A 27,254-nucleotide genomic window follows, 5' to 3' on the forward strand; every position below is an offset into this window, starting at 1 on the left:
TTCTATGACAGCGAGTGGTGGTTCCTCAGTCTGCAGACTGATTAAGTTGTTTAAACTGCCTCAATATTACCTGAAAAGAGTTTCTCATTACTTGAACAAATAATAGATGTGGAAATGCTTTATGTAGATGTGGAGGTGTTGGTCAGAGAGGTATAAGTTTTTCTGAATGTTCTGAGTGTAGCACAGATGCCAGGAGAGTTTGCTGCGCCCCTTGAAACACCCTGTTCACAATTACCTTACTGTGTTTTGCTTTGCTGAGTTCTCTGGAAGAGCACCAAACCTGTAAATCATATCCTCTGATGTCTGCAGTAAAATGAGCCTGTCATATAGCCAGATGATAGAGTTCTCCCTCTGAGACTTCAGGCAACTTTTGTGAAGAGGGATGTAGTGCTTATACTGGGATGCTGTTGTAAGAGGTGTGGATGGTAAGAAAGGAGGACAAGGACTTTAAAAAAATATTATTTTTTTTTTTACTTCAGTGCAGGTGAAATTCTTGATTTGTGTGTCCAAGCAGCCTTCATAAGCTTTCTCAGCCTTGTGCGCTTCCTTCCATGGTATCCTGTGTTGCAGTCCTTTACCTGTGTGTTCTCACTGCCAAAATTTCAGTGCTCCCAGATTGTCTCTGAGGCTTCTCCTTCACGTTCTCTTCATGAACACCCAGCTGGCTGAAGGCAGGAAAAAAGCCTGAAAGCATCTGAATGGCCTTCTATGGACCTTCTAAAATAGCTTTGAATGTTGCATTAGGATATGCATAAAAGAATCGCACAGTGTGGGAAGAACCATGGTAATGAAGACTTGCTAATTGTTGAACTAAATAATGTGTTATCGGTACTATTAAAACTACCTAACCAGACTGCAGCTGTATTGCCTAATGTGCAAATTCTTGAAAGATGCTAAACTGCTAAGAAGCTGGTTTGAGGGATGTGCAATTTTCCTCAATAAAAATATGCCAAATAGTGCATAAGAATACAAACCTAATGCCTGTGGCTATTTAAGCAATACTGTTTCATGTTAGGGAACTTCTCTGCCCCGCTTGGTGGGGCAGTAGATTTATACCCTGAAATACAAACAGTAGCACTTTTTTTACTATACAAGTGTGAAGTGCTCAAAACTCATTGTAAATAAATAGTTACCCATATTTGATATTTTGATTATGGTAGGGAGCCCGGAGTGCTGAACCAAAATCTTTATTAATTTTACAAAATGTGCTGCATGTTATGGTGGTCGAATTGTAATTATGAAGTAAATGAAAACAACATTGTGTTTTGCTTGAGTTTTTTTCTCTAATTAGAAAGGATAATAGATAATCAGTGTACAGCAGTAGCTAGCAACTTGTAATGTTTCTGAACATGGTGTTGTTGCAAGTCTGGTGTCTGGTCACTGATATCAAGGCCGGATTTCCCAGCGAGTAATTCCATGGTTCGGTCTTCACTGCTTGTGTGCCACTAGTGTTTCGATATAGTAGAAGTGTAAATGAGAATTTGTCGTAAATCTTTTGTCAGTGGCTTCATTAATCCAAAATTCACTTTTGCCATCTGTTCGTAGTGACATATTTCAGCTGGCTTTATTAAACTTTCTGTTTGATTTTTTAGCCTCATGTTTTCACTGGACCATCTCTTCTGAACGGGTATTTTTTCCACTTCCTTTTATATTTCTCTGATTTTTGTGAAAGACAGTGACCACTGTGAAATGGCCCAGGTGCTTCTGGTTGATGCTGGCTCATTTAGATGTCATTCTCCCATTTATCATCAGTGGTTTGGTCCCTGAGGAGCAGCTGTTCGTCTTTCTTGCCCTCTGTAGTAGCCGCGGGTTAAAAGCCTTCTCTTTATCTGCCTGGTGTAGGAGCTTTATAACTAGATATGCCATCTGTTTCAACCTCACAAGCAGGTACGGTGTGGTTCTTCTGCATTAACAAATAGTTTGGCGCAATAGGAATGGCACAGTGGATAAAAGCAATTGGTGCTGCAGATCCTACAGCTGTATTCTGTGGTTTGGCATTTTTACTTGGGATTACATGCAGTCAGCTTTCCCACACCAAACAGCCTCAGCGTGCCCGTGATGCAGAGCTGTCTGAAACGGTGCCCCTAGTTGGAGACCTGTGCCAGGACTTGGAGCACGTTTTGCACGTACCTGGACCCCAAACAAATCTAGGTAGCGTGCCCCAAAACTGCCCTCTGAACCGAACCCATGTGCAGAGCAGCTGGAGGCCTTTCAGGGATGTCAGGACTCTTGTGTGGGTTGGATCTGCTCCAAGAGGCTCGGTAAGAGGGATGGGGCTGGTGAAGAGCAGAGGGAAGCGTGGCACAGCACTCTGCCAAAGGTCTGCGTGCACGCTGCATCAGCCCAGAGCAGAACACAACTCATGGCATGGAAACAGCAGTGCTTATGGAGCAAATGCTTGCAGTAATAAGTGATGCTGCTGTCACTGGAGCATCTTGCTAGCATTTGTCTTGACCAGTGTGCCAGCACAGAATTTTATTATGACTCAGTAATGCACGAATAAATGAGATAGAGCTTTTTTTTCTGAAGGATGGCATGTAACAGAAAACATCCTGCTTGAGGTTTTAATTTGATTTTGTCTTCTATGGAATGAAAATACGCAGCCTGTGTTATTACTGTGCTAATTTAATGTTCAGGAGTCTGCATGTATTTACACAGTTAGCAAAATGTTGCCTGAGAAACCTAAACAACTTGCATCACTAATTCTAACCTTCTAATTCTTTTTCTTGAGGAAATTAACTTCAATTATTTTACCATCCATGTCTAAAAGCTACATTAGCAGAAACAGTCAGTAAGTGTACACCATACTTAAGATCTGCGTCCTGTATTTAATAAATGCCCGAAGGTCAAGAGAAATAAGCACAGCATCACAAAGTGCTCATTTCAAACTCTGGGATAAAGTCAGAGTATGCTCACAGAAATCTGATGTGGTCTGCTGTGAGATGTCACCAAGATCTACAAAACGTTAATATTTGAGCTCTGACTTTAAAATACTTTCTTCTGAAAATAGTCTTCAAAAAATATTTATAAGATGTGTAAGTAGTGGATTATTTGAAATACAGTCAGGGCTTTGTTTTCCTTAGCTAAGGTATCAATTAGGCTGAACCATATTGATCCACATCACTGCACATTATAATGAGCTGTCCTTTTCAGCCATTGTTTTTTCCAGTTTGAATGCCAATTTATGGAGGTTTGATTCTAAAAGTAGAAACAACTTCTTTTGCTACACTCCATCTGGAAAAGCTCCAGGTTGCTGAGAAAGCAGCACCAGCCCGCAGTGCTTCGGATACCACAGTGCCTCTTCGCTGTACTCATTCACCTTAAATACAAAATTTGGTAAACAAGTTGGCCTTGGAGGTCTTCTGAATATCAAGAAGCTCTATCAGAATACCTGATTGAGATTTCCACCTGTCCTGCCATTATGAAACCTACAGATGCCGAAGTGGGGTTTCTCGGGATGTGCTTTAAGTTTAGGACTAATTTCTGTTAGCCTTACAAAAATTAAAGTGACAGTTTAAATGAAAATTTCACATTTTTTAAAACTTGTTTTTCAAGGAACATATACCACTGGAAAAGAGTTAGAAGCCCTGTAATACAGTTGAGTCAGGAGCATGGTAAAATTCCCATTATAATTGCGTGAGGGTGTCTCATAGGAACCTCAAAAGGAGGCTTTAGATTTTTAAAGGAAAATCACACAGCCTTACTTTTATCTACAGAAAGCAAAGCAATGATTTAAAAAGACCACTAGGAAGCCCTTTTAACATCAAGAGGAAAAATTTTGAATCTGTGTAAATATGTTCTTGGGAACTGAATCCTTTTAGAGGAATAGGAAAAGTAACAAGAGGAAAGATGAGGAAAATTCTTGTAATAAAGGATTATTGATCTCTGCTAAATAATGATAACAAGAAATGCAGAGTTAAACTAGTTAATACCTTATAGAAGAAGTGTTATTCTCTTTATTAAACATGGTGTTAAGACCCCTTGGTTTTGTAAGAGCTAAGGTCACAATTTCAGTAAATGGAAACTAAGACAGACTCCTACATACTGAATTTGTCTGCTGACAACAGGCCTTTTTTAACAAGCACTTGCACATCACTTTGAAACACAGAAAATCAGTATTCTGTGTTAGACTGTCTAATGTGCCCTGTGGTGGAGGAGGGCACTGGTATTTTTGTGATTCAAAAGCTTATGAAAACATCTTCCGAGACACAGGCTGAAGGAAGTTCAGGTTCCTACAGGTTACCTATAGATTGTATGGCTTACAGAAGCCTGAAAGAGCCTTTATGTAAGTATGCTTTCTTCACCAAGAGGGTGGTCAAGCATTGGAAGAGGCCACCCAGGGAATTGGTGGAGTCCCCATCCCTGGAGGTGTTCAAGAGATGCGTGGACAGGGCACTAAGGGACGTGGTTTAGTGAGGGGACTCTGTAGGCCGCTTGACAGTTGGACTTGGTGATCTTGAAGGCCTTTTCCAACCCAAATGACTCTGATTCTATGGTAACTTCAAGCTTGTGAATATTTTCAGGAAAGTCCATGGAGCAATGGCAGCGGTAAAATACACAAGCACTGAATTCACACACAGATCTTCACTTCTGACACCCTCCACGGGATATTTTTAAAGGTCTGAAATCAATCTTGATCAGCATGGCAGCAGTTTTCACTTGAAAATCGCTGAAATTTAGTCTTTAAACCTCTGCCTTAAAACCGCATTGTTTAATATTTTAATATGATGCCTTTGATATGCTAATGTATAAAATAGCAAATTAACCAGAAAAAAAAAAAAGGTAATATGAATTAGTTAGATTTAAACCCTAAGTACAAAACAAGAACCAAGACAACCACTCTTGTCCTGTTTCAAATTCTTGTGTTGGATATTTTCCTCCTCTCCCTGGGAACTAAGCATTTGGAGTTTCAGGCCACATAATTACCTTGGTAATCTTTGAAGATAGTAGGGCAAGTTTTAATCATTGCTTCTGAATCCCTGATTTTAATATCTTAACACAGAACTGAACTCCATGTCTACCATGTCATGTGATCACACTAAACAATAAAAGATCGATATTATTTGCTTCAAAAATAACGTCTTTGCTGAAGTGTCCTACTATTCTGACTACCCCCTGAAATCAGTATAATAATTCATACAAACCTAAGTGATTCATAAATACCAATTTTTAACATTAAGCATTTAAGTACAGAGGAGATGTCAGGGAAGACCGCTGATTGTGGAGTACCACCTCAGAATCATCTTGATTTGCTTTATTGCTTTTCTAATAATAAAGGAAAAAAGTATAAACTGATACAGTTCTTTAGTTATTATTAAGACAGTCTCTCTGTATTTATGCTTACAGTTTTCATCTTGCCAATGCACCGAAGTGAGTAAGTGTAATAGCCTGCTGAATGAGGTTGTTCGCATGAGTGCAACGCTTGCACAAATAAATATTTGTAGAACTAACCACAAAGTTTGCACAGCAGACTGCACCCAAAGCCAAGATTCGGGAAAGGAAATGTTTTGGAGAGGATCATATGACAAAGATAAATAAGTGTTCTTGAAAGGACGGAGCTGGAGGATGGAGGGGGGCTGATTTAACTCATATATGTGCCACATTTGTGGTTTTGGGTAGTGATGAGGGAACAGGGTAGAGTAGAAACAACTGAGAATTAGGGTTTATGGAAAATTGCGTGAAGTAATTAAACTGAACTTGGTTTCCCAATTTGTGTCACAGCCCTGAATAGATTTGTCTGCTGAAGGTGTTAGAGCGGCGGAGGAGGAAGACTGTGGAAAGGGTATCCAGGAGGAGTGTGCAGGGTGGGGTTAGAAAAGAAGGTGTAGTGATAGGTGTGGAAGACAGGCGAGCTGAAGGTGTTTTGGCCATGGGAGTAATGAAAACGAGCGCTCCCTTCACAGCACGTAAGAAATAGCCAGGATCTGTCTTGCGAACCTAGAGCAGCACCCACAGGCAAGGCTAAATCCTCAAGCACTTCCAGAGGAATTGGTTCTTATGTATTGACTGGAAGAAGGAGTGGATGCACTACAACTTGGGAAATACTCTGAAGATGTTACTGAAACCGATGAAGTACCTGCTGTAGGAAGAGTCCAAGGTAACAGCCTTCAGTGGTTAATGAAACGGTTCTGCTATTAATCATCACATAGGTTGTCACTTGTGGGAATTACTGTAGATTTTTTAATTCCAACTTCTGGACAGGGAAGATGGAAAAAAATTAGGTAAACATATGTTCTGTTGGTAATTTTTTTTTTTGCAAAATATTTTGCAAAGGGTAGGACTTGACTTTGTATTTTGAGTATAGCACAAGTTATAGCACAAGATTTTTTTGCCATGGGTACACAGGCAATGCTACCATTTCATCCTCCAGGTGTTCTGCAAACAGAAACGCACTACCTTTAAGTGGTAAGAAATCAGAGTAGCGCTAAAGGATGTAATAAAAATATTTCATTCTGAATTGAAGATAAATATTGTTTCATGTTTATGACAAAGACATCAAACCCTGCTATGCTAATGTTACTCCATGCTACTTACCTAGAAATGAGGTATTATGTGGCTCTGAGCTTGCACAGAACTTGCCTGTAGTGTGTTAAATATTTATAAATGGCATATTAGCATCAGCACTTAAATATTGTTATGACTGCTTATTAGGGGCATTTTCACCTGTGTGCGTGTCCCTCTCGATGGGAGCACGGTGCTTTTGCCATGGTGTTTCTTGTTATTCACACAGGGTTTTGTCTTCCTGGGCTTAAGCAGAAAGATGGCAAGCAGTGGCATTTACCTATTGGTGAGCTAGGCAGTCATGTAGTCTGTTATTTAAACATGATCTCGTTGGCAAGCGGATTGGTTTTGTTTTATTAAAATTCCAACACTTCACATTTTTATTAATCACTTTCCCACTCCTTCTATTCACTTGTGCTCTGATGCCTCTACTCCGGTACCCATAGCAACACTTGTTAATGCTAATGAAACTGCAACATCCTAAGCTCCCCGACAGAGCAGCCCTGTTAAATATGGCTATTTAGCACAGTTGTATTTCTGTTAGCTCCAGCTCCCAGCAGACACCTGCTCTGTAGAAACTCAGTCCTGTGATACTAGGATTTGGTAACCCACAGCTTTTCTCAGATCTGTCATTTTACAGGAGTAAAATTCTCGTATTCCCGGACAGCGGATGCTACAGAATATGTACGTTTTCCGCAAAACTGGCAAGGTTCAGCTGTAGGATTAAGTATGCTTTTGAAGTGCTCATTTGCATTCAATGAAAAACCTCACACGACTGAGCCTGACTGATCTTAGGGGAAGCTACGGGATGAGTCCTCTCCTAGAGCACATGGACATTTTAACTAAATATCATCAATAGCATGTTAACAAGCAGAAGTAATAGCTAAATAATTCCTCGTGAACTCAGGCTGAATAATAATTCAACTTAATAGGAGTACTTGAGTGCTTTAATGCATAGAGTGAGGAAATTGTTACGTGTATTGATTCTCCTTTCCCTAAGGAGCATTTTTGCATGTGCTGTTGGTGAGGATGATGACAGGGTGGTTTATTTCCTTTATTCTGAGTTTTGGTTTTGAATACTGTTTATTTGGCAAGTCATTAGTCATCCATCTTTCATACTCCAGAAAACAAAGGGAAAAATCCTGTAATCAGTATAAAATCTCTTCCAAGAATGCGAGCACAAATGAGGGAGTGCAGCAGTGCCAGCAGATAGGTTCTGTAGCGCCAAGGCTGCCAAAGAAGGAAGCTGTCATGTGTGTCTTTCGAGAGGCACGCCAGTACTTCTTGGTACTCGTTTTTATTACAGCTCAGGAAAACTCGAATGCTAGGAAAAGCTTTAAACCTACTCTTTACAGCAGAGTTTTAAATGTGGTGCTGCTTTGTGCAGAGTTGACTGTAGGGATACAGCCTAGCTCCCTAATGTGGGGGGCTGGTTATTCTGAGGACTACACATTTTTGCCAAGTAAGCGGTGTGAGCTTGGGGGAGGGTGCTCAGCCTTTCTGTTCTCCAGTAGGCATCTGTTATGCTGTTGTTGCAGAGTGCCAGGTTTGCCGTGTGCCTTTTGTTTTCCCATCATTTGTTCTCCCCTTTGTTCTTTACGTGTCTAAAACTCTCAGTCTTTTCCTCATTGTTTGGTCTCATTTATATGGCCGTGTATCTGTGGGGTGTTCATTTTTGTTGTAGGATCATTTCAAGTTCTGCTAATCTCCTCATAATATTAACCAGCTGTATTAATGAGATAATAAACCAGACTTGTTGGTAATGAATTGATTCATTCAGCTACTGGATTTAATTAGAAAGACACTTAACATTCCAGCAGATGTTCTTATTTTGTTTCATTGTCCTTGTGTTACCAACAGTGGGCTTATAAATACATACTGTACATGGTTGTATTTACATAATATGCTCTTCAACTTGAAGCCTTGTTGTTGTGCCATACACTGCAAAAAAAATGACACGAAACCTCTAAATTCCTGTCTTAAGTCAACTGGCATGAATTCCTCTGTCATCATTTAATTTCTTCGACTACTCACAGGCTTGAATTTTCAGAGCATTCTCTGGAAATATTCTTCAGTGTTCTTCATCTGATAAGAAAATGCTTAATTTTCCTAAAAGGAAGTAGAGTTCTTCTTTCATAGTTAAAAAAACATGGTACTGGGCTTATGTTATCTCCTTTCCAGTCCTGTGACGTTCATTCTTGGTTTTGCAGAGGCAAAACTTCAAAAGGAAGGGCATGCAAAGGAAGGGCCCCTCTGTTCAGTGTTCCCTGTGGACTACTTCGGGAGTTCCTCTGGTAGTTCAGAGAGGGAGGATGAGGTGGAGAAGGATGGATAACAAGGCTTCCCTCCGCTCGGTGGTGGCAGCAAGCTGTGAACTGTCCCCTAGAACTTTGCCTTTCACAAGTGGCCTTTAAATGCACAAATCTCTCCTTGCTTTTCTTTCTGCTGCTCAGATCTGCTGTATTGGCCATAAAATTACACGGCGTGTTGCTTTGTGGTAATTGCATGTGTGGTTGTGCAGGCAGAGTACATTGCCTGTATTGCTGTAGTCTTTATTGTGCCTGTGTGGGTATAGCGCTTACTTAATGTGCAAACTAACATTAGTTTTGAGGTGGGAACAACGGTATTTAAAACTAAAAATGTTCCAGTAAGGAAAATGAATCCATTTTGAGCCTGTTGCTTCATTAGTTGTGAAGGTTAACCAGTCTATATTTAACAACAGTTAAACTAAAGCCATATAATTTCTTTAATGGACAGCCTTTTTTCTTTTGTTGCTGCTAAGGTGCTACACAGAGCGTGTGGTGTGCAGGAGTCAGGATTCCATTGTACTAGTTTCGTATGCGTACCTCTAACAAAAAGTAATGCCTGTTCCAGTTTTCAAAGTAATTTGCATAATCCACATCATTTTCTATACCATCTCATTATCAAATGTCTTTAAAGTATTCATTTTATTTTCCCCTGAAGAATTGGGTATAGCTTCTAGTCTTTGTTTTCGAAGAATATATTCCTCTCCTCTCTTCTTTCTAGCAATTTACATTTTTAGCTCTGTATTAGCTGTAAAAGACTACAATTTTATCTGTCATGTTAAAGGTTGAACAACATAGTGTCAGCTGTCAGCTGTCAATTGGGTGAATGACAGAGGGGTTTTCTGGGCTCCTGAGTAGGGTGGACTCCCTCTGAAGTCTTTGGGGTATCTACTTGAATAAAAGTCATGTTGATTTTCCTTTGGGTAGAGGAGGAAAACTCAGTGGTGAAAGGAGACTTGGGCAGAAACTTTACGGAGGGATTTCTTAAGGAACTGGATCCTGTGCTGTTCACCACAGCCACAAATAGGAAGGGTGTTAGGTGATAAATTTTGCTATTAGTGAACTTTTTTTTTTTTTCCAAGTAGTAAGCATTAGGGCCAACTGAAGCATTGCAGAAGAATCTCATGTTATTTGAATGAACTGGGCAATAAAAATGCTATTCAGTGTTAACAAATGCAGAGCAATGCACTTGGGAGTGAACACAACGAACATGTCCGCTGTCATGTGTGCTAATACCTGATTTACTTTTCTGAAACTTTGGAAACACTGAAGATAATTGAATGGTTATGAATGATCCTAAAAGCAAGCAAAATGCTAGGAGTAGAAAAGGAACAGAGAAAAGACTGAGGAAAAACTGCAGTGATTTAGAGATCCATTTTCTTTTGTTCTTGTTTTCACCCCACTCCCTCCTCCAACTAAAAGGGGTGAGTAGGACAGGCAAAGGGTTGGACGAGGGCAGCAAGGAATGAATAACTGTGAGGAGAATGTGAAATGCTGCTGCAGGTTTTGGTAGGTGTTAAAAGACGGACAATTTCAAAAAAGTGCCGAAACAAATCCATGAAAGAAAAATCCATAAAATGCTGCTAAACTGAGGCACAGATAGAGCCTGTGTCTTAAACTCTCCACCCTCAGATTTGTGGCAGACTGCTATTTGTGTGATCGCTGGTGGTTTGCCCTGTTTTCCCAAGGTATTTGCTTCTTGCCACTGTCAGACAGGGTGCTTGTGCTAGCTGGATGTTTAATCTGACCCTGTGAAGTCATTCTTGTGGCAGGAGGTTTTAAGAGGAAAGCTTGCAGCTTTCCACTCATTTTCACGCGACTGCAAGTGGGAGGCTGCTGGAGCCTGAGAACCCCATGCAAGTGTTTTACCTCCCTGGTAGCCTGTAGCAGTGCTTTAGAGTTCAACAGCATTTCTTCATTACTTGTGGCCATTCTGCTCCAAACATAGCATCAAAATTAGTTGCTTTTTCAGGGATTTCAGTAACACGCGTAGCTTTATTTGGACTATTTTGATGTTTGTGTTATGTGCTAATCCATTAAGTACTATGCTGAAGGCTGTACATCTTTGTTCTCTGCTGTGCATTTGCTTTCTTGTTCAGTGTTTTCTTGCAGCAGATGAGTACAAAGATTTTTTTTATTTTTTTTCCCTCGCCTCCTCCTTTAAGTGCCTTTGAAATAAATTGCGTATGCTTCTTCAGTCACCACACTGGTCCAGCAGATGATATTTAAGTCATCCTCATACGGTATTAGCTACTCTCTTTGGGCATCAAAAATATTTCACCTCCATTTATTCCTTCTGCAACTCACCCCTACACTGAAAGATGAACAGGTCTGTTCTCCAAGTCCAAATAATTATTTTTCCCTGGTACTTGTGCTAAGGGACTATCAGTCCCTTGTCTACATTGAATAGCAAGTCTTGCCACGCATACCCATCTTGAGAAAGTTAGTTTGTTGAGGCAGATAGGCTTTTGTTTATTTGGACTTCCAAATGTTTAAATAGGTCACTGCAAGAGACCTACACCAAAACTGAACAAAAAGCAGGCTAGCAGCTTACTGGGCACAGCTGAACTGGCTGACAGAGTATCCTCTTAGTTCTTTTGGTGTCAGTGAGAGTCAGCAATTGCAGAGGAAATTAAGTTGCTCTACTTTTCTCTGTAAACACATTTTAATGATTCTCCAGGCTATAAACCCATGCCGACTGTAAGAATGCACAAACCTAGAATCTTGCAGCTAAAACGTTCTGCTTGGAAGTGCTGACCCTTCTGCCGGGATTGCTATATCATTTTGTGTAGCAGTAGCTGTTCTTAAAATAGGAAAAAATGGAACAATTTATACAATCCCAATTTAATAAAGAAATATCTAGGGGAAGGGAATAGGCTGATGTGCAGGTAAAACTAGGAGAAAAGAAATGTTAGACTGCCAATTGCAGTTGTATTGCTCCAGGTAATGGTGTGCTCCGTGCACTACCATTGCTCCGTGCTGTGTAGTTTGACGAGATAAACTGAATTCAGTGTAACGTGGCCATCAGTCTTCTGCCAAGGCACTGCCTTGCCGGGAAGTTTTATTTTTCAAATTGCTTAGGTAGAGGCTTTAGCAGTTGTGCAGGGCAGCTTTTTAGTTCCACGAGCAGCATGGAACTCAAGAAGCCTTACATCCTATGGCGCTGTCCTGCAGCAGCAATCAGTGCACGCTGTGGCTGCTTCGGAGCACTATGTGTGCTAACCAGCTGGCCAGCTGCTGGTGAACAGCACGTGTGATGGATGAGGAGACCTGCACTCCCCTCTCTGTGCCTCTTCCTTTACCTGACCGAAAATTTGTCACAGGATTTTTAGGAGTTCCCAGCTCCATCTCTGTCTGAGGATGGTGGGGGGAGTTGCAGAAGAACTTTTCTCCTAGGAACAAAAAGCTAAATGGATATGATTCCTAAAATTATTTTTCATTTTTTTCCATGTGGACAAGTTATCAGATTTATCAGGTACCAGATTTAGTGTGCTTGGCAATATAATACATCCGTGTGAATTTTGTAGGGTGAAAATTGTCCTACATTTATTCTTCTATCTGATAAATAGTGTTAATTAAACTTCCATTAACCTTACATATTTTAAAATTCTGTGACAAAATAATAGGCTTGGGAGAAGGCAGGAGATGTCCTTATCTTTTCTTAATTCTGTGGATACCTTCAGAAACTGAAACACAGGAGTTTCTCTCTGAACACCAGCAAACACTTTTTCACTGTGCAGGCGACTGAGCACTGGCACAGGCTGCCCAGAGAGGCTGTGGAGCCTCCCTGCTTGGAGATCCTCAAAAGCCACCTGGACGTGGTCCTGGTCAACCTGTTTTGGGTGTCCTTGCTTGAGCAAGGGCTTGGACCAGATGGCCTCCAAAGGTCCCATCCAACCTCAGCCATTCTGTGAACCTGTGAAATTTCTTTCCAGAGGTGTTCATAGCATTGCAGGAATCCGAAGATGTGGAGTTTTCAAGTTGATTTCATATCACAAGAGTCAAGGAGACCCAGGATGTTTTCTTTTTTCATTCTCGATGCAGGCACTATTGGAGAGCTTTTTCTGTTTGCTTTTATTCACCTTGTGCTATCTGAAATTGAAGATATGTAAGGATAATTAGGAGAAATCAGCATACAAACCAGTCTGTGCTATACCATTTAATGCCTTCCTGATAGTATGAGAAATGAGGAAAAGAGACAAGCCTCACTCACATCAGCAGGTAACCTGTGTAGTGAGAGAAAAGTAGGTTTCTCATCATAAAATTTCATTTAGTAATAAGCAGTGCACTTGTGCTGTCTAATAAACTTCGATTTGCTGTCAGCTAGAGTTTCATTTGGAGTATATATTTGAGAAATGTCCTGTGCTAACCTCACGCTACCCATCTTGGAGATAACTGTGATGGTTTTATGCAGGTGGGCAGCTGAGCTCCACCACAGCCGCTCTCTCACTCCCCCTCCTCAAAGAGAAAGGGGGAGAAAATAAAATGGAAAGGGCTCGGGTTGAGATAAGGACAGGGAGATCGCTCAACAGTTCCTGTCATGGGCAAAACAAATTCACCATAGGGAAATTAATAACATTTATTACTAAAAATCTAAAGCAGTGAGAAGCTAAAAGCAAACTAAACCCACCATCCCACTGTCCACCCCCTTCTATGTCCTCCCCCCAAGCAGCACAGGGGAACGGGGAATGTTGCCTGCGGTCAGTCCCTGATGCTTCATCTCCACTGTGGTTTAGTGGAGGACTGGTTAGTGTTAGGTCAGAGGTTGGACTAGGTGATCTTGGACGTCTCCAACCTAGATGGTTCTGTGATCCTGCTGCATGCCTGGAGCACCTCCTGCCCTCCTTCTGCACTGTCTGTAGGGCTGCTTCTCTCTCATTTCTCACTCCTCTCTCCCAGCTGCTGTTGCACAGCAGTTTGTTTGTTCGTTTTCCCTTTCTCAAATCTGCTCACACAGAGGTGCAAACAACATCACTTACTGGCTCAGCTCTGGCCAGCAGCGGGTCCCTTTGGAGCCATCTGAAATTAGCTCTTATCTAACGTGGGGACGCTCCTGGAGTCTTCTCACAGAGGCCGCCCCTGCAGCCCCCCACTACTAAAACCTTGCCACATAAACCCAACAGTATAATGCAATCAAGTGGCTTCCATACACCTTGTTGCTGAAGTAATACATGCAAGAAAACTGGGACCCAACAAAACAGGTTTTTACATATATTACCTAAAAGTACTCCAAGTGATCAAGATTTATTCACTTAGCCAAAATTACTGTAATTATTCTTTTCATTTACCTTAGATACTGAGTGTATTTTGGAGCCTCTGACTCTGCCAGAAAGTCCAGCGAGTCCGGGAGGTGTTGCTGCTGTAGAGGATTCTCTACATGTGCCTTGCATTTTCTGCAATGAATGCTATCTCCTACCCGAACAAAGCCAGCTCCTGAAGCACATGATAATTGAACACAAGCTTGTCATCGCTGATATGAAACTGGTTGCAGATTTTAGAAGGTAAAGATTGTGTTGTTAAAAATGGGTATGTATGTGTACAGTTACTATATAAAGCTTCAGAAAACTAGAGATTGTATTTCTAAAATACTTGTTTTACACTGGGGTGTTGTGTAGTTACAGCACAGGGCAATTCCTCTGTTAGAAATTCTTTGTCACTTCTCAGATCCTGTTACTAACCAGCAAGCTGTGTACAAGCTAGAAAGCTGTTTATTTCATAAAGGACGTTCTAGACAATCAACTCTTCCAATTTTTGTGTTTATTCACATGAGAAGACTATTTATTGTAAGACACTGTATGATGTCCTAAAGATGTATTGTACACAGAAGCTGTTCAGTACGTGAACTTACACATTCTGGTTTGAAATTAATTTACCCTATCTTAAGGATGCCAGTATTTTCCCACAGAAATCATATTTAATCCTTAACTGTACTTCACAGGTCTGTGATCTGCATGTAACAGTGACTTGTACAGCGGTGTCACTGATCTTCTGGGGTCACTTTTGGCTTTCTCTCTTTTAACTTCCTCCAGTAGCTGGCAAAGGCCCAGCTGGCTTGTGATTTCAGAGGCTTGGCACGTGCTTGGCATTTTGCTTTCACAAACAAGGATGTATGGTCCTGTCAGAAGGCTAGATGGCACCTACTGATTTTGTAACTAGTTGTGTTGCATTGCTTAAGTGTTAGCTGGGTGATTTCTCAAATAGAAGGATTTTTGTGGTAGGCCTTCCGTGCTCAGTTACTCTGCCAAAGCCAGTAGCTTGTGTCTAACCGTCAGAGTGCAAAAACCTAAACATTAGTATGAAATTTGGGAAGATGAATGTAAGCCATATAAATCCTTAGTCAGACACGGGAGCTTAAAACTGCATAAAATTGAAAATTGATACTTGTTTGTGTTTGGTTTTGTGCAGAAGGCAGGCAGAACAAGAATGCAATGTTCTTTGGAGATAATGCTAGTTTCCTCAGATAAATAAAGGGATCAGAACTGCTCAGTAATGGAATGCCAGTTTAAGTGCACTTGGGGGATTATTCTGGGTTACTAAAAATTTATTTTTAACTCACCTTTTCAAGAAAATGTCCATTTAGATTCTTTTGGCTTCTAATGCAATTGGAAGGTAGCCAAATGTTAGAGAAAACAGCCCCAGGATGTGATGTGGTGGAGCTGTTACTCTGAAGTGTTTCTTCTCTTATTTGCTGTATTGAATACCAGCAAATGAGTCTAATACTTTGAAGAACAAAAAAAAAAAAAAAAGACAAATATAATCTGAGGTGTTACAATGAAGTGTGGAAAATAAAGTGAAATAACTATAAATACATTATATTATATTTATACTCAACAATGAGGTAGAACCAGTCTTAGGTATGTGTTTCTTGACAGAACAACAAGCACTGGAGAGTCCAAAGAAAATCAGTGCTAATGGAAAGCATATTTTTTTTCATAAACTTGGAAAAGTAAAGATAAGTTGGCAGTAGGGGAAGGAATAGAGATGAGATGAACACTTCCAATACTTGCATGACTGATACATAGAGGACACTGATCATTTATTCTCTCTCCCTGGAAGCATGGCAAGGCATTGGCTTTATTTGAGCATTGATTATTTGGGTTAAGCAGTATCATATAAAATCCCTTAACAGTAAGCTTCATGGCACAGGTTATGGTTTGGTGAGTTTGTCTAAATGGTGTTCGCTTATTTCAGTTCAGGGGACAGACTGAACAGCATCTTGAAATAATTTCATTTGCACATTTATGTCCTAAAAACTCCATTCTTGAAGACCTGCTGTTCTTTGTAGCTGCAAGAGTAATTTCACCATGCATTATAAAAGTAGGGGGCAGAGGCACAACAAAATGCTCACCTGTCACTTACAGACATCTAATGATGCTTCAGCTGTGCTTGCAGGCTTTGCTGTGCTTAGCTGTTGTTGTACCAGAGGTTAATCCTCTCCATGTCAAGAGCACCTACAAATACTCAGAAATGTCCTCATAATACTGTCGGAATTTTTATTATCCTTTTCTAATTTGATGGCATGTCAATAGGAAACATTCACTGAATAGCTAGCCTTTACCTGATCAACTCTTACATGAGTAATATTATGCAGTAGGCATAAATGTAAGCCTACACTTAAGCATTAGCAGATTTATTTATCTTTTTTTTAAATAAGATTCTGAATAATTAGCACAGGGACTGCTTTATTCTCTTCATCATTGAACTGAGGGTGGTGATTTTTTGGATTAGACAGTAGCTTCTATTTCAGTGGGAACCTAATCTCTGTTGTGGTCTGTTAATGCTGCTATGGCAAACAATAATAGTACAGGAACATTTTTAAACAACTGTAGTTGATGGGTTAAACTTTCAAGCCGTATTTAGGGCTTTTCTTATTCTGCCTGTTACCCCACCCCCAGGTGTTTGGGGATTTCATTTTTCTGTCTTCCTAGTTGTCTGCCAAGCTACAGCTTTCACTGTAACTCCACAGGAGACCTGCCAAAACCTCACTTTTGACAAGTTGGTGTTTTTACTGGGTTTCAGATCCTTGCCTGCATCTTGAAGAACACCGAGTGCAATATTTTGGGAATTTGAGAGTACTCTGTAGTGTATCTTTTCAGTAAAGATGCATCTGAATGGCAAATCTGTCTGAAAATGTGAATAAGTTATAGTGTTTATGTAAAGCCAAATGCAAATCTTTCTTACTTAGATCTACATTTTGACAGGGTAATTGAACCCAGGTTTAATGAAGCTGAGTGAATTTAATGAATGAGAAAGCCAGGTTAAAGGAAGAAAAAAATTAGAGAAGAATTAAAAAAAAAAAAAAACAACACTTAAGACCTATAAGAATTTAAAGGATGCAAAAAATGAGAGCAGATCAACTGTTTATTAAATGGTTTGGGGATTTCCTTCTTCACTAATCTTCTCTCCCTTAATTTTAAAGATATATCTTATATTGGAAGAAGAGGTTTGCAGAACAACCCATCACAGACTTTTGTAGTGTGATAAGAACAAATTCGGAAGCTCCGTTAGGTAAGTACATGTATGCTGCTTATTTTCTCTGTTGGCCAGATCACGTGATAATTTCTGGCATATACTGGTGCTTTGATCCAGTCAAATGTGAAGTAATCTGGCACTAGGTCAGCAAAGCACAGAAATAATGTTTAATTCAGCTACATATTTAAACATAACTTCCTGAAGGGTGCCAACATGTGCTTCAATAAGGTTCTGAGCAAGGATGAGCTCAAGTCCAGGCTTCAAAACTCTGCCAAATTGGGGCCGGCTGCCAGACAAGGCCTAGAAGCAGTGCTGCTCCACATCATAGCTAGGGAAGCTTTGGTAACCACTGCATAAATAATTGCTGGCAGTCCTTCCAAAAATGTGGAGAAACATTCCCAGGAAACTGCCTTCCCAAATTCACCCTGTCTCCTACCCCCAGCTCATGATGTTAGCTCTTCCTGGGCAGCAGGGCCGCAATCATGTTTCCCTTCTCCTCTCCCTGTGCTTATTGCCCCAAAAATGTTACAAGAAGATATCTCCACATAAAGGGTACAAAGACTGCAATTTTCTGCACTCCAACACAAGACCAAGGGCTGTACCTCACAGCTCTGGCCCAATTGGATGCTCTATCATAAGGACAGAGTCTGACAGTGCAAAAGAAGTGTTTTTTTCTCAGAAGTAGACACAAAATTGTTAAACAGATTTCCACAAAAATGAGTTTCCTGTTGTGAACTTCACCACCTTCTGTTCCAAGCAGAAGCTGATATATTTCTTTGGCTTCCCCTTTCCTAACAAAAATATATAATTTACGTAAAAAAGCAGATAAGAGAACATTAGGGCTTTCCTACATCTTTAATCATCTATGCAGAGCTTTTAAGACAGTAAAAATGCATTCAGACAGTGTCAGAGATAGGTGGAAGTAAACTGTTCTAATTCAAATTAATTTTAAGTAAAATAGTCCTGGAAAATGTGAAAATGACTCCAAAGACTTACATTTCTCTTACATATGTTGTTGGTTTTTTTTTTGCTGCTGAAATTTTAACACCTACTACTCATTTTGAAAATTGCAAATCAAGCACCTGAAGGCTAGAGCCTACCAAAATTGTAATCCAACTGTAGCCATTCCAGAGGATAGTGAGAATACTTTGTTAATATTAATGATGAGCTCCTTCAAATTGGATAGCTCAGAAATCAGGAGGTTTATGTTATTTAGTACAGGTTCTGTGTGAAGAGTTGGGAAAGGATGAAATAGGAAAGTTTAAAATGGTGAAAGACTTAGTAATGGTCAGTTCAGCTCACCAACCACATAACCCTTTAATTAGTAAATGAGTAGGTTTCAAATGCAAACTATTTTCTTAAATGTTTTTTATATATTTTTATCTGCTGAGTAATTTTAAGGTAATTAATTTGAATGAGATTTGTTTCATTCCTAAACTGGATATGAACATAAACATTAAAAAGTCCAGTAAACATAAAATGTACATAAAACAATTAAAATGTTAATTAGGCAAGCCGCAGTGTGTGTTATTAAACAGCTATGATACACACTTGCAGATGGAACGAGATCTGACAGTAAAAGGTGATGTTGTTAGTGAAGGGTATGCCAAATGATAACTACTGAAAATGAATAATTATTTAGAGAAGTAACTGAAAAATCCCACATGCAAGATAGAACTAAAAGTCACTTCATAATTCTTTTATGCTGACTGTGACTAATATCAATGATTAAAGGTTTCTCTGTCTCCAAAAGAACCAACATAAAAGAGAACAAGGGTGGTAGTAAGGAAAACCTGTGCAAGACTTTGGTCTTTGTATTGCAATATAAATGTTTAAGATCATATGTATGTATATAATTGCTGATAAAGCCTTATGAGTAAGTGTATACAAATGTTTAAGCATGTTTCATTAAATTATGCAATTAAAATAGCTGCCTTTAATAGATTTAAGAAGTCATCTCGTACTCCTAATCCATCCAGAGGACTAGCAGATATATGCAGATATATGCCACAAATATAACAGATATATGCCACAAATATTCAAAACAGCACCGTCCTCCCATCCCTTACCCACACTTCCTAATCTCTTAACAGAAGAACAGGATAACTATTTTCTTCTCTGTGACGTCTTACCAGAAGACAGATTACTTAGAGAACAACTTCAGCAAAAGAGACTGGTAAGAAATCATTTTTGTTTCCTTTTTTTAGGGTAAGCAGTTCATTAGTATAATATATGGAAATTTAGTGAACATTTTAAATATAAAGCATATTTTACTAAACTGCAAAAAGCTTTTATTTTAGTTCATTTTCTTATATACTACAGAAGAATATAAAAAGTCCTTGTCTATAGATTTTTCACTGGAATAAATTTACAGGTTGTATGTCAGTGTTTCACAGGGGTGAAAAATACACCCAGAGCACAAACAAAAGGCTGAGCGTGTTGAATGCTTTTCTTCCTCAAAGAACCTGCAGTGCACTGACAGAGTATCTTTTGTGTAGTAATTTACATGTGGGGACATTAGCAAAATAAAACTCAGTGTATGTCACTGTGAAACAGGAAGTGATACTTAAAATGTCTTCAAGCAAACTGCTTTTGTGCACTATTACACTTTCACTCAGATGGTTTTAATTCACACTTACATACTCATATGCACCAAGATGCATGAGTGGAGGAAGTCTGTCCAGGATCGTCTCTGTGACGGCTGTTGAGTCTTCATGAAACCCTCTGGCTTTCTTCTTGCGTGGTGATAACACCTTTGTCCTTTGGACAAATATCTTGTATCTTAGGAGTTGTGAGTTCTGCCTGGGTGTCATTTGTATTAGGCTCTTGCTGACTTCAACTTCCATGAGTCTTAGCCCAGGTTGCAGACCCCTGTTTTGTGTAGTTTCCTTGTTTGAAATACACATCTGTAAACTGTTTTTCCTCTTAGGCTAACTAAAAATGAATGCTGTTTGATGCATTGCAGTCATGTTGGCCAAGCTCCTAGTGTTAGGATGCAGGGTCTTCTGCTAAGTTACCTGTGCTGTGAGGTCTTAGAGTGCAGGCCTTTCATCTTGACATAGGCAAGTTCCTCAGTTTACTGCTGGGAGCTCTGTTCTTTGATTTATCAATACAGGTCTTTTAACTCTTTGTTTTGTAATTTCTTCTGGTACCTTACCTGGATGGCAAGGTACTGAACTTATGTTTCTTTTACAAGTCTACATACACAACATGCAACTGAAAACCAACTTAAAACGTAAGCATTCAGAATGAAGGGGATGCTTACAAAAATCAAATTCTATTGCTCAGAAAAATTGGGACTGGTGGGCAAAAGCTGCTACCCTGGGAATGCTGTATCTGTTTTTTGGCTAGAGTCACATTCTGAATCTTGCTGCACACAATTAGTGAATCCCCAGAATCTGTGGAATATGTACAGGTCTTACACAGCTCTCCGTGATGTCCCAGCTCTTGCAAAGGAGAACTGTAATAGTTCTGGCACTGAGGATTTCCCACAGAGTTGGAGGTGCTTCAGCTGAAATCTTCATTACTGTGTAGGTCCATTGGGTTGGCATGGACTGAGAAGAAAGCAGCTGCTGCACTCATGCCTAGCGTGCTTCTTTCCCAGTTCATCATAAGGCCCACCCTGGATCAGTAAAAGAGGTTTGTCTAGGTGTAGTGGGTTTACGTGGCAAGGTTTTGGTAGCAGGGAGCCATAGGGGTGGTTTCTGTGAGAAAGATCTAGAAGCTGCCCCATGTTTGGGAAGGGCCCCATTGTTTTCCAGATCCGAGCCAATAAGCGATGTTGTTTTGCGCCTCTGTGAGAGCATATTTAAGACAGGGAAAAAACGCTGCGCCACACAGCAGCCGGGAGAGTCAAGGGAGTGGGAGAACAGCCTTGCACCAAGGTCAGTGTAGAAGGAGGGGGAGAGGTGCTCCAGGCGCCGGAGCAGAAGTCCCCTGCGGCCTGTGGTGAGGACCATGGTGAAGCAGGATGTCCCCCTGCAGCCCATGGAGTACCACGGTGGAGCAGGGTTCCACGCTGCAGCCCGTGGAGGAGACCACGGTGGAGCAGGTGGCCCTGCACCGACGGAGGCTGCCGCCTGTGGAAGACCCCTGCCGGAGCAGATTCCGGGCCGGACCTGTAGCCCGTGGAGAGGAGCCCACGCAGGAGCAGGTGACCCGGCAGGAGCTGCTGCCCGTAGGGGAGCCAGGTTGGAGCAGTTTTCTCCTGAGGGATGGACCCTGTGGTACGGACCCATATCTGGAGCAGTTCTGGAAGAGCTGCTGCCTGTGGGAAGCCCACGCCGGATCAGTTCATCAAGGACTGCATCCCGTGGGTGGGACCCCACAGCACAGGGGACGAGAGTGACCGAGAAGGAGCGGCAGAGAAGAAGCGCTGTAGACTGATCATAACCCCCATTCCCCTGTTCCCCTGCGCCGCTCGGGGGGAGGAGGTGGAAGAGGGTGGATGGGGGGGAAGGTGCTTTTGGTTTTTTTTTCCTTTGTTTTCTCACTTCTCTCGCTTGTTAGTTGTAAGCAATAAATCTTACTATCTCCTTATGCCGAGTCTGTTTTGCCCGTTGCAATAATTATTGCGTGATTTTCTCGTCCTTATCTCAATCCTTGAGCCCTTTTCACATATTTTCTCCCCATTCCTCTTTGAGGAGGGGGAGTGAGAGAGCGGCTGTGGTGGAGCTCGGCTGCCCACTCGAGCGGAACCACGACACTAGGTCAGTATCTTACCTTTGCCAGCAGCCAAGTGTCTGGTACATTTTTGCCTTGCTCCGATGCAGTGGTGATTCTTTCTTAAAATATTCTCCTAGTCTCCAGCAACTGACAGCTCAAGAATTTCCAAATTCAACAACACTATCTATATTTAACACAGTAGATTTTTATTTCATGAACCTCCAACTCTGAGCCCCCTACAAGCTTCTGATATCCACAAGTTCCTGCAGCAGAGTTGCACAGCTTAACTATACCATGAGAGAACTGTCTGTTAGTTTCTTCCCAATCTCTCCCCTCCCACTTGGATGGTTTTCACACTAGAAAAGGCAGTGAACAGTTCGTCCTTAATCTTACCCAAACCATTTGTGATTTGTCTCCTGGTTTTCCTACCTGACATCATGTCTTCCATTAGTTCTGTGCTTCAGTGTGCCCTCACAGCAGAGAGCAGAATCCAGGACTGCATTAGGAAGAGCTTTGACAGCAGGTTAAGGGAGATGATCCTTCCTCCTCTGCTCAGCGCTGGTGGGGCCACATCTCAAGTTCTGTGTCCAGTTCTGGGCTTCCCACTACTGGAAAGACACAGACTTGAGCAAACCAATTGCAGGGTCCTAAATATGATTGAGGGACTGGAGCATCCTTCACACAAGGAGAGGCTGAGAGAGCAGGCACAGTTGAGCCTGCAAAAGAGAAGGCTCAGGGGGAATCTTATCAATGTGTTTAAATATGTGGTAGAAAGAAATGAAGATCAAACCAGACTTCTCTCACTGCTGCTCTGTCTTAGCTTTACGTGACAAGGGCTTGGTAGCAAGGGGGCTTCAGGGGTGGCCTCTGAGCCAAAAGAGACTGTCCCCAAAAGGAGACATGGGTCCCATGGTGGAGCAGATCTCCACACTGCAGCCTGTGGAGGAGACCCCACAGGGAGTAGGGGCGGAGAGCAGCCGTGAAGGAGCAGCAGAGACGAAGCATCAGGGACTGACTGCAGTCCCCGTTCCCCTGTGCTGCTCAGGGGATGGAGGTTGAAGAGGGTGAATGGGGGATGTGGTTTTACTTTGCTTTTAGTTCTCACTGCTATAGTCTGCTAATGATAAGCAGTAAATTAATCTTCCTATGCTGAGTCTGTTTTACCCGTGATGACAATTATTGAGTGATCTCCCTGTACTTGTTGCAACCCTTGAGTCCTTTCCATCATATTTTCTTCCCCTTTTCCTTTGAGAAAGGAGAGTGAGAGAGCAGCTGTGGTGTTCAGCTGTGTGGCAAGGTAAAACCACCACATGCCCCCCCAACAGAACAAGAGGCAACAGACATGAATCATAAATCCGGAAATTCCATCCGAAAAGAAGAAAACACATTTTTACTGTAAGGATGGTCATACACTGGAACAGGTTGCCCAGAAAGGCTGTAAGGTCTCCATCAGTGGAGACAGTAAAAACACAACTGGACACAATCCTAGACAATGAGCTGTAGGTGACCCAGTTTGAGCAAACATTGGAGTAGATGATCTCAAGAGGTCCTTTCAAACTTCCATGATGCAGTGATTCTAGGTTGAAGTTGCTGTTCATGTCATGGTTCTTCCCTGTACGTCACTGTTGCACTTCTCTGTACCTTTTTCAGTTTCCCACATACCCTTTGAGGTTATGTAAGACATCTTGTATATGGCATGCAGGCATGCACTGTCACAATGGTGTTCATTTCCCAAACACATTCATGGTGTTTGAGGAAGGGAAGAGGATCATTATTGAGCAGGCAACTATTGTTTTCATATAACTGTCTGCTGTAGTAATAAGTCCTGGCTGCTACACCTTGAACTGTACTTTTTCTTTTTTAAAAGGCCATTTGTTTCTGAGTTTTCCGTGTTTTGTGCTATACAACCCTATCCCAGCTAGGCCTTCTCTCCACTACTGGTGTCAAGGGAGGGCAGAGTCTTCTGGCAGGTAAACCATCTCATCTCCTCTGCAAGTAGTTGTTTCCTCAAAGTCAGAAGAGTGAAGGTTTTAGCCCAAAGCAAGTGCTGCTTTTGTTTACAGCATAATTAAGTTTGAAAGAAAGAGTTAATCATTATGGTGTAAAATAGCCTTTGATATTAACAGTCCTTTAAATATCAGAATCATATCTTCACTTTTTACTGAAGCTTTTTCTGAAATCAAGCTGCTGCTGTAGTTGAGGCTAATGGAATCACAGCTCTCATTAAAGCAATAAAGTCTGTTTACTTTGTTATTTCCTTTTGCTGCAATCTGAGTGTTGACTTGCAAGTTAAATAGTTATTTTGCTTTGCAAAGTCTTGTACCTCCAGACAAGTCTAGCAATTAAGAGTGAGCTGGCAAGTGGGCTTGTGTGAGTTGCTCAGAATAAAGACCAGAACTGTAAAACTTGTGGTGATTTTTCTGCAGCCTTTGAATCCTAACTGCTGTCTCCAACAGCAAGCCCAAACAAGGAAACAAGGACAAATGCTATCTTTAAAATGTGCTAGCTGAAGCACTTCATTTAGCAGTTTTGAAACTCCAGTTTAGGAATATTTCAGGCTGTATTGCAGCAGGGGAGCTGGCCAAGGTGGGTGTCATGCCGAGACATTATGGTGACTGTGATGTATTAAGAGAGGCCAAGGAATGAGCCTGAACTAGGTTAGAGTGCAGCTTGCTGAAATAGCTGACAGGACTATGTAATGTAAAACAGATACGGTCTTTTGGAAAAAAACAGTCTTCACAAAGAATCAGTGGTTGTGAAGATAACTAGTGGACCAGGCTAGGAAGTCCTGGAGGCAAAACTCAACGACATTAGGAGAGTCAGTGTCAGTATAAGCCACTCAGGCTTATCTTTAAGATTGTTATAAAAGTAAAAACCCCAAATCTGTTTTTTGAAAATTTACCCACATGTTTAGCACAACATTGACCTTGTGTTGCTATCATGTTTGCAGCCATTCTCCTATCATGTGGCTAATAGTTTCGGGTGAAGAGGCTACAGTTCCTCCCAATAAATCCAGCCTGAGGAGCAGTCTTCACAAGAAATGGAATAGGGACAAAGGCACCTTTAAAGTACAGAGCTATACCAGTTAAAGGACAGAGCTATACCAGCTTCCTAAGTTGAGTTGTATTTATCATCCCCAGTTTGTCACAAGCTTAAGCTGAGACAAGCCTCAAGAAGCTGAAGCTATGCGCCAGAAAGGATCAAGATGCTCGTCTTATGCTAATGATAATGTTAGCCTGTCAGTACCTACACGGATGAAATTCTATAGGTCCTTTTTTTTCACCGTTTTAAGATCTGTATTTAATGGCTCTTCTCTGGCACTCTGGAATTTTGTCCATCCTCCATGGGCTTTGGAGGAGTTGTTGCACTAACCGCCAGGAATTGTTTTATCTACTTCCATAATGACATGTGAGTATATTCCAGAAGATTTCTATATATGTAACTTCCAGCATTTAGCCTTTTTTTTTGTCTTGTTTCTTTGTTTCTTTTGTTTTAAATGCATTTTGTTAATAGTCTTGACATAAATAACCTTTCCTGCAAAGACTGAAGCCCTGAATACTGGAGGCATTCCTCTTTTGTCTATATTTGGTCCCCTACTACTTTAAGTAATGAATTCCTGCTCTTTGTTGTTTATTTCTAGTGAATGTTCTAGTGAATTCAGTCTCAGAGTCAACTGGAGAAGAAGAGAGAGATGGAAGAGAGGAAACAGCTGAGAACAAGTGGAGCAGACAGCTAGGGAAACAGTCCTTTTCAGCTGTCCCTATTGCTCTGCCCCCCAGGTTACTTAGAACCTGAGCTCTGCCGACAAGGCTGGTATCTAGGATAGGGTATGGAAAAACATTTTCCCTATTTCTGTGAGGCAACTTGCCATACAAAACAAACCAAGAGAATGTGCTTCAGGGGTTTCACAATAAATTTGTGATATCCATATTACAGTCCTGAGACTTTTGCTAGTTATAATGCCAGTTAAGTTATAGTTCAGTCTTTGAACTCTTTTTTTTTCAGAAAACTTCCTGTTTTTCCAGTTGATCATGACTCTAATTTCTCTCTGAGTTTTTGATGCTGTCCTTTCAAACCTTGTCTAAAAGTCTTTGCACTTAGCTGGCAAGCTGGTGTCCTGTGCCTTGAATTCACCCAGAAAAGAAACAGGAAGATGCTACTTTCCTCATACATTTTCATTCACAGAGTTTTGTGGTAACACTGTTATCTGAGTATGTAGTAAATCAGAACTGCTCACTCAGGTGATCAGCCTGTACCAGATAAACCAGAGTATTTGCAGTTTCATCACCAGATGGGCAGCCTGTCTTAGATGACTGTAGGTCACTGTTCCACTGTTTTCTTCCATTTCCCAAAAGAGGGTCTCTAATGCCATCATCCTTCATTTCTTAGCCTTTGGCAGTAGTTCTGTCTGTCAAATGAGTAGAGCTCTGTTTATGAAGCTCCAGAATTATGTATGAATTTTAAAATTCATTAGAAGGAATTAGAAGATTAGAAGGAAAAGTGTGCAGAATAGTCAGCAAATACATATATATTGGATGGTATGACAGATGAGTTCAAATACATTGAGCATTCTCTGGACTGGAGGACCTATCTTGACAAATCTGTTTTACTTCCATGCATGTTAAGCTTTTACCTGAAGGACTTTTCCTGCAGGCATCTCTGATAATATTAAAGAAAAGGCACTCTTCATGAGATAACCTTGAAGACTTCATGATGATTACAAATTGGAAGATTTTTTTTCATAAAATCACAGAATGATTTGGGTTAGCAGGTACCTTAAAGCCAACCCAGTTCCAAACCCCTGCCATGGGCAGGGACACCTCCCACCAGACCAGGTTGCCCAAAGCCCCATCCAGCCTGGCCTTGAATGCTTCCAGGGATGGGGCATCCACAGCTTCTCCTCACCACCCTCTGAGTGAAGAATTTCTTCCTTATATCTAATTTAAACCTACCCTCTTTTAGTTTAAAGCAATTTTTCTGCACTCAGGAGACAAGGGAGTAATGTTTGAAGTGGCAGAACTGAACACAGTGATCAGTAAGGAGGGAAGCTAAGTATAGAAGTTAGGACATAGGCTGTTGACACACAGATACGATTGCAGGTCTTTACAGAGGTATGAAGTTTCCAATACCATAATTCTTTATAAATATTTTTCCTGTCTAGCAGCCACAAGCACAATCTGAAGCTCATCTGCCAATCTTTGAGGAAACTGTACACATAAAAGCAAATTTAATTCTCTTACTCTAAAAGTAGTTTATCCTAAAGGTGTATAAAATCATCAAATAATATGCTTGGCAAGTGTTTAGAGTGCA

The 27,254-nt window shown here is 41.0% G+C and overlaps 1 protein-coding gene across 1 annotated transcript in view; it reads left to right on the forward strand.

The window, feature by feature from the left end:
- ZNF277 (zinc finger protein 277) overlaps positions 1-27,254 on the forward strand; it is a gene marked incomplete at its 5' end in the record, with an annotated part of 56,543 nt that overhangs the window by 6,990 nt on the left and 22,299 nt on the right. Inside the window, 3 exons of the mRNA XM_082759120.1 lie at positions 14,101-14,308; positions 17,227-17,315; positions 19,373-19,455. Coding sequence (XP_082615246.1) covers positions 14,101-14,308; positions 17,227-17,315; positions 19,373-19,455 — 380 coding nt within the window. The remainder of the gene's footprint in view (positions 1-14,100; positions 14,309-17,226; positions 17,316-19,372; positions 19,456-27,254) is intronic.

Source organism: Aythya marila (assembly GCF_965140915.1).
Source record: "Aythya marila genome assembly, chromosome: 1".
Taxonomy (NCBI): domain Eukaryota; kingdom Metazoa; phylum Chordata; class Aves; order Anseriformes; family Anatidae; genus Aythya; species Aythya marila.